Genomic DNA, 11041 nt, shown 5'->3' with positions numbered 1-11041 from the left:
CTTTTAGTTGTCTGTAGTTTTTTGGTTTTAAGCTGGGGGGGTGGGGGATGGTTTCGACTTTCGAGGTTTTTATTTTTATCAATTTATGCTAATAGATCTAAATGGTCAATGGTAATTGGTGATGATGATAAGTGGGGAAAGGGTTTCTTTTCTTTTTTTTCGTGTGATGATGTGCTGTCTTGGAATGAGATAATATGTAAACATAAAATATAAGGAAATTTATAAGCAGTATTTTTTTAATAAATTATTTACCTGAGTGATCATTTCAAAAGCTCCACGGAATATGTAAAATAAGTGTATGACTAGTTTTTATATAAAAAATAAAATTGAAAAGCGCTATATCTATGATAAGAAGTTAATAAAAATATAGATGAATACTCTTTATTATTAATAAGAGTTAGTTGGAAGTTAAATTTAGTCATAAATATAAGATTTTGGTTCACTTTATTTTTTATATTTATCATTTTCTCAAACTAATTTAGGCAACTTATAAATTGATATATTATACAAGAGTTAAGTGACAATTTAGAGTAGGATGAAATTGGTACATTTTTTTTTATTACTTTTAAGGCAAAATTGTACAAAAAAGACTTCCGAATACCGTAGTTTCTTTTTGAAAATCTCTAAGATAAAAATGCTTTTTTAACCCGACTAACTAACGTTGGGCGTTTTGGTTTGTTAGGACAGAACAAAATTGCTGTATGAGAAGCAGTTGTTCATGTTTTGCAGTAATTTTGATTGACTAGTGTGCCCGTTGTCTAAAGAACGGCTTCAGTATGACCCATATGAAAGTAGTGGTTCATGTGAATTAAAGGACAAATATATTTGTTATCAAGTGCTTTAAATATGCATATGTTTAGTAGAGAATCAGGTAATTTGAATTATGAAATATGCGAAATTATCCTCGGAGTTTTGAAGGGGAAAAGAAATGTGTATTATTCATATCTGAATAATGCTGCTAAACAAATCTTATATTTTATATTAATCCATGGTAGGATGGATTTTCTGATTTTATTTCCTTTTATTTTTAAATGATCAAGTTACTCGATTTATTTTAGGGGAAAAAAGGGGGCTAGAATCTGTGGTCTTTTCTAGCTGTAACGCTTTGGCAGAAGACAGCAACAATTTATTTATTAATACTACTATTTTAACCTTCGATAACTTTTTTTTTTTTGGTGGTGAACTTCATGACTGCTCTTTGCTTTATCAATAGAGTACTTCTATTTTGTTCACGGAATGTCAAGATCGCTATTAATATTAATTATATATCCTTTCATAAATTCCAAAAGATATATAATAAGCAATAATTATTCGTGGTTTATAAAATTTCATTAATTGTATTTTGCAAACTTATGCTTTCGGAAAACATCACGCTATTTTGATCAAATATATATTTGCAATTTTTTTAGTGGATACCTATATAATGTATACACAGATAATAGAGAAATTCTAGTACTTACTAATTAGTAATATCATAAAAATTAATTCCCCTTACCATTATCTTTCATTTATATGCGGTCCTGTGTTTATGTAGTTTAAATTCAAATTATAATTAAATTGGGCTATGAGTTTTTTTTTCCCGTGATTATACACAAATATATATATATATATATATATCAAAATAACAATGACAGTATTTCTTTAGCACAACAACGAACTAATATTTTCCAAAATAGCCCACGGTAAGCAGTCAAGACGGCAAACACGAAGTCTTTTCAAGACTGCAGAGGGTTATAACTCTTCCTTCGTTAATTACTCTTCCGATCCTCAATATAAGACTCATTTGTAGGATAAGTTGTACTACAAAATGACTCTTACATTTAGGATTGGAGGAATATTATTATATATATATATATATACATACATGCATGTGTGTGTATATATAGATATATCCTTGATTAGTTTCATTATATATAGTCTGATTGTATACATAAGAGAGAGAGAGAGCGAGCAGAGAAAATCGTCAATGGCGGAGAAGAAAGTGATGGTGGTAGCCATGGATGAGAATGAGCACAGCTCTTACGCTTTAGAATGGACTCTTGACACCTTCTTCACCCCTTTCCATTCTTCTTCTTCTTCTCCTTTCAGCCTTGTCATCCTCTATGCTCGCCCCTTCGCCCCCCTCCCCGTCAGTGTCGCCGGCCCTGGTAAGTTCCCTCTATACTGTCTGTCCTGCTCGACTCGATCTGGATTAAATTTTTATATCCATATAAAATAATATGCAAAAAGGTGTAATCGTATGCATGAAACTCACGTTCCTTCTATAGACTCATCTCTTTTTAATATGCTTGAATTATTATTATTATTATTATTATTAGCAGCAGCACCACCATCCACCACTGTCATATACGCATGTTAAAAATAAAACGTAACTAGAAATTAGAGATTATGATAACATTCTTTGGTGGGAAGGATTTGTAGACGTGCTTCCAACACTGGAGGTGCAGATGAAGATGGTTTCTGATCAAATTGCTGAAAAGGCTAAGCAGATTTGTGCTGATAAATTAGTGAGTTTTTTTTTTCTCATTTAATTATATATTTGTTATTGTGTGGAAATGATAATTATATATATATATAATATAATATGTAAGGTGGAAGATGTGGAAGTGGAAGTGGCAGAAGGGGATGCCAGGAATGTGTTGTGTGATGCTGTTGATAGACACCGTGCTTCCATCTTGGTTGTTGGCAGCCATGGCTATGGCAAGCTCAAAAGGTCCATTTTTTGAATAATTTTTTTGGCCATTTTTTATAATTAAAACCATGATTTCATTTCGCAAGTTACAGCTTTATACATAAAATTAAATGAGGTTATTAAAAAAAAAGGTAAAGGTGTACCCAGCACCTTGATCTTATTTCTCAGGTGCATCTAGCACCTTGATCTTATTTTTGGTGCATCCAACATCCTAAAAATCAGAGTGTTAGATGTAATTAAAAAAATAACATCAAGATGTTGGATGCATTAAAAAAATAAGGTCAAAATGTTAGATATGCACCATACAAAAGATTAGGATATTAAATGCATCTGAAAAATAAGATCATAATGGTGATCCATCTTTACCCCAAAAATAAAAAATAAAGAGTTTGGATTACCCCTTCATGGCAAAGATGGGCATGTTGAATTTAAAAAATTAATTTTATATCATATTCTATTCATTTAAGGAACATTAAAATTATAAAAATATAAAATAAATTTTGAACCATCTCTAATTTTAATCTCTCTGTTTTTGCTTTGGACAAAATAACTATCTAGTTTCAATCTAAATGATCCAAATTGAAAAAGGGGTATAAAGAAAGATAGAAGATTCAAAGGCCAGAAAATCAATATTGCCTAAAAAAAAAAAAAAGTGTTTCGATTGTTTTTCTCAAACTTGGTCTGCAACTTTTAAATGAATCAGTATATCAGTGTTAATATTATTAATATTAATATAAAATTTACAGCAAGCCATATTATTTTTGGATATATAATGTTTTCTTACTCATACCTTAAGAATAGTTCAACTAATTTTTATTTTTTTTGAGACTATCTGTAATACATGGAACTTACATTTAATTAGTAGCACAAAACAGTTTACAAAAATGCAAAAATAAAATTTATTGTTAATTAATTACGTCTAACTCGACTGAGTTTTTTTCCTTTTGTTTTTTTTTTTCCCCAATGCAGAGCGTTTCTGGGGAGTGTGAGTGATTATTGTGCTCATCATGCTAACTGCTCTGTGATGATTGTGAAGAGGCCAAAGTCCAAACATTAAAGCCGTTAAGCTCTTCCACTTCATCATTTCCACTTTATTGTTATTATTATTATACAAACTATGCACTTTCGAAATACTTGCGAGGGTATTTTTATTTAGCATATGTAATAATAATTAGTTTTCAATGCTTTAAAGGTGGCCAACAATTATCATGATCAGTTTATTTCATATTTTGTGTTTTATGGGTGACCCTTCAGTTATTTGTTTCTCTCTGTTTGTGTTCAATACAAGTCATTTTGTTTATGTTTGAGATAAAGACCCTTCCCTTTTAATTCTATGTTGTACTTTTTTTTTTCCAATTAAAAAAATTAAATTCGTTTGCCAGTTGCGCAATTTTGTTCTTCAAAAATTGTATGATAATGCATAGTACTACTTCTGGTCCTAATTATAAGAGTTAGTTGACTAATTTGAGGATATTAAGGAAAGAAGTTAACTCAGTTATTTGTAATAAATATGTGTTTTTTTTAAAATATCCATATTAATCAAGTGTATTGGCTGAAACTATCATTGTTATAAGAACTATCTTGGCAAAAATATATATAAATATGAGAGACAAAGTGGATTGAGGTCTTATATTTAATATCAAAGTAAAAGTCAAACAAAGTCTTATATTAAGAATCGGAGATAGTAATAATTTGCATTTTACCATAAAAAGAAGTTATCAATGTTTAAAAAACAATACAGATAGGTAATACCTTTTATTATTTTATTTTCAATTTTCAAGAATACTCTCTTTTTTAGCCATCTTTTGAGAACAATCTCAGAGTAAAAATCTAAAATATTGACATGAAAATGATGATTCATAAATAATTACAAACAGAACCACCTTGCGCTTGTGTCAAAAAAAAAAAAAAGGGGAACCATTTTGGGCTTAGGAGGCCCATGTATTTATTTCAACCAATTCTTTGTCGTTTAGCAAACAAACTCCCTGTCCTCCTTCTCAAGCCACTCCTCCGTTTCCCTCCGTCTCCGAGCCGCGAAGGTTGGTCGCTGCAACATTTGCAATACCCCTATATTCCTCTCTACTGGGCGATTTCCACCTATCAACTTCTGACTCTTCCTCTCCAAGGAGACAGCTCAAGGAAACCTCTATTGCCTTCGCCGTCAACATTGCTGAGGAAACTTCTGTCTCCTTCTTCTCCTTCGGCGTCAGCATTGCCGCCGACAGAAACTGATTATTTCACCTTAGAAACCGCGACTGTCTCTTCCCGCTGCTTCTGGTTTCTCTGATTTCATCCTTCTAAGCCATCAACGTTGTCGTCGACGGCAACAGTATCTTTCATCACGGGGAACAGAATTTAGCGACTCAAAACTCTTCTAGGAGTTTACGCTTCAGGTTTAAATCCAGCAACCAAGGTAAAGTTCTTCCTTTACATGCTACTCAAAATTAATAAACTTCAGGCCTTTTCATCTTTTGAAACTTACCGAGCACACGGTGCTGCGGATAAAACTTTTATAATCCGTAACTTAAAGTGAATTGGGGTTATAGTTGTCTTTATTCTGAATTAACTGGCTAACAGTTATAATTATCTTTATTTTGAATTATTGTTTTGTTATCTTTATTTTAAATAGTTATTTAATTTCCCTGTAAGAATTTTTTCTTAAAACGTGTTTCAGCAATACATGAACTTCCGGTGAGCTATGGTGCTAGCTAGACGTGCAAAAATTGTTGGCAATCTCCTTTGGAGAGCTGTACAAGATTCTGGCTTTAAGCAGCCGAGTGATGTAAATAAGCATTCTTGTCAATGCTATGTGACTGTGCCTGAAAGCTCTGAGTTGCCAAAAAAACTGAAGACGTCTGAGAGAAAGCCACTGGTGAGAAGTATTAATGAACTGAAGCGTGAAGCTAGACAGAAAAAGAAAGATAGGCAAAAGGTGCATGAGATTATACTAGAACCTCCTGAGAATGGCATGTTGGTGAAGCAATTAATTCCTGTTGCACATGAAGTCTGTGCTGCCAGACATGAACTTTTATCTATTGTTTCGAGGCTTGTCAAGCACATTGCTATTTATACATGCAGGTAGTCCTACTATTTATTTAAGCTAATCGCTTTCCTACATAGAAGAGCTTCCCAATTAATTATGATGTCTGAATTCTAACTTCCAACCAAAGGCCATGTTTAACCATCTGGATTTTTTTTTTCGTATTAAAAAATTTCTGAGACTTGTATTCTTTTAGATAAGAACTTTGATCTGATAGACTGATGGTTCAATCATGCTGGGTTTCGGGGCACTTCTTAACGTAAACAAGAACTGTTGCAAGTGAATTATGTTGAAATACCTCACCGTTGAGTATTTTTTTTCCCTTCCGAACATTTACTTTGCAGCTTGTGTGGAGAAGCCCATGTTGGTCATCCGCCACATAAAATAAAATCATGTAATGTCAGAGGAAGCTTATCCAGCAAACAGCATAGCTGGGTCAGAGGAGGTGTTGAACATATTTTGCCAACTGTAGAGTCATTCCATCTCTATGACAGAGTAGGCAGGGCAGTTTCACATAATGAAATGCTCCAAGTGGATCGAATTCCTGCAATTGTTGAACTGTGTGTCCAGGCAGGTGTTGACATACCTGAATACCCCACCAGGAGAAGGGCGTTTCCTGTTTACTGCTTGGCTGGTAGGATAATTGATTTTGAGAAAAGGTTTCCCAAAGATATTTCTCCTACCGAACACATAGATGCAAGTGGGTTTTGGCATGAAATAAAGAGGGTAAATAGAGGTGTGAATTCGATGGAATTGTATTATAATGATATCCAAGGTTAGTGGAGTTAAATACGGTTTTCTTCTTTCCTTCTTGTTCTGTCATTTTTCTTTTATTGTTTTTAATATTAGACTGTGCCTGTTAGCAGGCTTTGGTGCACCTTTGGCTGTAAAAGGACTGAAAGCCTGGGAGAAAATGTGTACAGGAGCTTCAAAACTTATGGAGAAGTTTGCTGTCCAAACTTGTGGATATTGTCCAGAGGTGCAAGTAGGGCCTAAAGGTCATAGAGTTCGAAATTGTCAAGCCTTCAAACACCAGATGAGGGATGGGCAACATGCTTGGCAGGAGGCTACAATCAATGATTTGGTACCTCCAGTATATGTCTATCATATTCAAGATCCGCAATCTAATGAACCTTTGGTAAACGGGTTGAAGAGGTATTATGGAATGTTGCCTGCAGTGGTTGAGCTATTTGCGCAGGCTGGGGCACCAGTGGGAAAGAAATATGGCAGTACAATGAGGAAAGATGTTGTGATCCCTAAACTGGATGAGGCAAAGTGGGTTGTTTAAAATGATGAATTGAATAGCTTGCAGTCCAGGGAGGGGGCCTTTCAGGTTGAGAGAGAGTGGATATGTCTGAGATAATGAGTCAGGCATGAGGTTGGAGGAAAATGAGAAAGGTAGGTTGAACTTTCTTGTGATTGCTGACAAGTAAATTTTGCAGTTTTGGTTGCGTGGAGCCTACGTCTTCCTTGCATGGAACTCAATGTTCCCTCTTTTCCCCCCGTGCTCTTCAGTGAAGGAGACACCATAAAATGCACATCTGGAAACCACCAAATTTAGCTGGCGACTTGGTTTTACTTCGTTATGTTATCCACTACTTCTAAAATGCCAGATTCTGTTGTGGAAGGGTCTCTCCGAATCTCTCATGTAAATGCTGGCAAGCAATCAATTTTAGTTCTTGATTTGAGCAAAATCGGGATATCTTTTCCTGAGGTATTTCTATGTTGCTTTTAATGATATGTGGTTCTGATTCAGAAGGATTCTTGTTATACTAACTAAACACCTTAATATAAAACCCAGTTGATTAATTTAGAGAATTTAAGAAAGTTGCTAAATTACTTTAAAGCATTCATATTTATTATTTTTTTCCAAACTAATTTGTGCAATTTATAAATTGATATATATTCTAATGATATACATAAGTATTTTAGAGAAGTCATATAATATATGCTATGATTAAATAATTTAGTAATTTTTTTAATCTCTTGCAATCAGTCAATTTAATCTACTAGTAAGGTCTTATACTAAGCAGGGAGCTAGAATTGCTATAAAATGGTTAGCTATGTGTGATTCTTGACCAAGAAATCTTTTTTCTGGGATGAATGTATGAGAATAGAGTCCCGCCAATGTAATGAACACAGAATCTGAAATCTGTATAGAAAGTATTCGAGAAGCAAGAAAACAGCTCAGGTTGAAAAGACGCCGAAAGTAAGACAGTGAGCTTGGAAAGAAGAGATGGTAGATTGCTGGAGGGACAGGCGCAGAGACGGTGGAGACTAGAGGGGAACTCCGAAGTCGAACAGAAACCAGTATGAGTTGAGGTAGCGCTCAGCGATGGAAGGCGAGGGATCCAAGGAGGCCGCTGCTATGGCTTCAAGGGCGAGACTGACCAGACTAACGACAGACTACGGCTGCCACGGCTCCTCCGCGTCGGGGGTAAAATTGGACTTTTGCTTTAGTAACTACATTAAAAATACACATAATTTTCTGATGTATACCAAAGACTTCCACAATCTTTTTTTTTTTTTTTTTGAAGAAAGCCATGTCTAACACCAAAAAAAACATGGTTTTAGTACGAGATAGAGAGAGCGACTTCCATTAATGACCTTTTTTTTTAATATATATAATCACTTTTTTCCCTTACAAAATTTAGTGCCAAAAACCATTTTTTCACAATTTATTCTACTCAAAATTTATTATTTTAAATCACTTTTTTTTGTCAAAATCTATTCTCCACATATTAGTTTTCAAAGAATAGATTTTGAAGAAAGGTGAACAAACCCTAAAAAATCTTGTAAGTAGTTAATATTGAAATGCTTTAGAATATTTATTACCATCTCTAGTTTTTATATAAAAACTAGTTTGACTTTCAATTTGATCCTAAATATAATATCTCAATTGATCTTGTCTCTTATATTTATTTATTTTGTTCGAAATGATTTTTGTAGTAGTTGCATATCTTAAAAATTTCATCAAATAATAATTCTAGTTAATACACATAATTAACAAGGATATTTTAAGGAAGATAATACTTATTTATTATAAATAATTAACTTAACAAATTTTCTTAATATATTCAAATTAGTTAATTAGTTTTTATATCAAGAATCAAAAAGTGGTACTTTGTTTTACCCCTACGATGTGGTTAGAGATGACTTATTTTCGTGTTCCAACCAGATTCTCATGGAAAAACAATTTTCCAATAACTACCTCATCCTTATCTCTCTTCCTAGACATCCGAATTGGTTACCGTTTCCTAATTCCCCATGCATATGATTGGAAGATCAAAGCATGCGTGGCAGTAATGCATGACATTTTGATTGTTCACTAAAAGTTTCAACAGAGCGTCGTTTTCTCATTTGAATGATTGAATATTTGAATCTGCAGTTGCGTGACCTAATTGGCGAAACTATTGAACAAATCACTAAATATAAAATAAAATTGTATATTTAATAAAACCTCTTTTAAATAAATTTAATGAAAACTTATATATATTCTTCCGATCCTTAATATAAGACCCATTTAACTAATTTGATTAGATTAAGGAAGTTAAGTAAGTTAGCTAATTATAAGAAATGTGACATATTTTTCCTAAAATACCATAATCATCTTTCTTAATACCCCCTCTTCCTTCTCTACTTGATTATAATTGAGAAAGTATTTATAGGAGTAATTTAGAGAAAATTAATAAATATGAGAAATGAGTCTTATATTTAGGATCAAAATCAACTCAATAATTGAGTCCTATATTAAGGACCGGTAGAGTATATGAGAACAACATGTCTGTATGCATAGTTCAATACCTTTGTTTATAAATAATGCTTTTGTTTCTAACCAGGAAAAAAAAAATCGAGTTGGAATTTCGTCGCAAATGATGTAGTAATACATTTATAGTGCATGAAGATGCAAAATAAGTTTGAGATGGAATGCAAAATTAGGGTTCATCTTGAGGATGTAAAATTATGAAAATTTGAGTTTACTGAAACTAATTTAAATGTTAATCAAATATTGTGTTAATTAGGTCGGCATTAATTTGACATTCTAATTCCTAAGATCGACTTATGGCAAGTCAGTGGTCAACGCGTCTGGAGGAAGGGCGCTTCCGGTCTGCCTACCTTTACCTCAATTTATGGCTTCAATTTTGCAATTTTTTTCTCTTTCTTAATGGGAAAAAAAATCTAATCCCATCATTAAATCCTTACCCTATTTTTTTAATCAATAAATCCTTATTCTATTAGCTTCATCAACTTCACCTGAAATCAAATTCAGATGATTCCAACGGGATGAGCAGTTGAGTATTACTAGCTGCTTCCATAAGCAATTTTTTTTCTTTAAAAAATAAAATTTGCTTTTGAGTGTCCGTATATGAAATAAAAGACAAGTTTTATTATTAGCTAATTGTTTGACTCATTTATTACTTTCCAAAATTAATCTATATTAATAGCAAATAAAGGCCTTGAATTTTATGACCATTTATTAGTGCTACATAAGTAAAATTCCCATATATAAATACATACACACACAATGACACAAATAACAAAAGTCATTAGTGATTTTGACATTGAAGTAATCTAGTGGAGACAATATAATTACGTTCCAAAGATCAAATGTAATTTAAATTGAAATGATATCAAATATTTCTACAAAGTTGTGGTTGCAGCTTTTGGCTTTCAAATATTAATAATTGGAAATATTCAATATTCATAAAAAAAAATGAATTGGATAAAGTAGGATAAAGACTCCATCGTTGATGAATTGATTAATTAAGGATACATGCCTTTAAAGTTACAATTTGCCCGATATTTTAAAGTGAATGACCATTGGGATATTCTTTTTCTCTTTTTGTAATTATACGATAATGAACAATTTTATCAATTGAGTAATTATATAAAATAGATTTTATCTTCTAGGCTATTTAAATATATTAAAAATAATTACATGATTGAAAATCAAATTTTTAATTATTTAGATTGATTTGGCAGTGAAAAATTAAATAACAATAATTTATATTCATCACACAAGAAACTACTTGTTATTCCCATATATAAGGTGGGGATCAAGTTTAATTATTAATAGAGGATGTTAAAATATAAATTGTTAACTCAGCTTAAAAAAATATAAATTGTTAACGATGTTGACCTCTACAAAATTTTAAGGATATTGATTTATTTTTATTCTTTTTAAAAAGAAAACACTTTTTTTTTCAAAAAATTATATTACCTACCATTTATTTTTTTTTGTCTTGCCACCAACATGCCGGTCTTTTGAACAAAATATTAATAAACTATATAAATTTTTTTACTACCTT

General features: G+C 32.3%; 2 protein-coding genes across 2 annotated transcripts; both read left to right on the top strand.

The window, feature by feature from the left end:
* Nucleotides 1-1994: 1994 nt before the first annotated feature.
* On the top strand, nt 1995-3749 carry LOC114715894 (universal stress protein PHOS34-like). The gene is made up of 4 exons (XM_028900804.1): nt 1995-2147; nt 2422-2507; nt 2592-2713; nt 3662-3749. Exons 1-4 carry the CDS (start codon nt 1997-1999, stop codon nt 3747-3749), a joined length of 447 nt encoding a protein of 148 aa, XP_028756637.1. The 5' UTR covers nt 1995-1996.
* Nucleotides 3750-4731: 982 nt separating this feature from the next.
* LOC114715893 (APO protein 3, mitochondrial) lies at nt 4732-7538 on the top strand. The gene is made up of 4 exons (XM_028900803.1): nt 4732-5105; nt 5367-5770; nt 6077-6507; nt 6599-7538. The coding sequence occupies exons 2-4, from the start codon at nt 5391-5393 to the stop codon at nt 7018-7020; spliced, it is 1233 nt and encodes a 410-aa protein (XP_028756636.1). The 5' UTR covers nt 4732-5105; nt 5367-5390; the 3' UTR covers nt 7021-7538.
* The last annotated feature ends 3503 nt before the right edge of the window (nt 7539-11041 follow it).

This window comes from Neltuma alba, unplaced genomic scaffold (genome assembly GCF_004799145.2).
Source record: "Neltuma alba isolate B1F8T4 unplaced genomic scaffold, ASM479914v2 tig00011618_pilon, whole genome shotgun sequence".
In the NCBI taxonomy this organism is placed as follows: domain Eukaryota; kingdom Viridiplantae; phylum Streptophyta; class Magnoliopsida; order Fabales; family Fabaceae; genus Neltuma; species Neltuma alba.
This window is presented reverse-complemented; position numbering and strand designations above follow the sequence as displayed.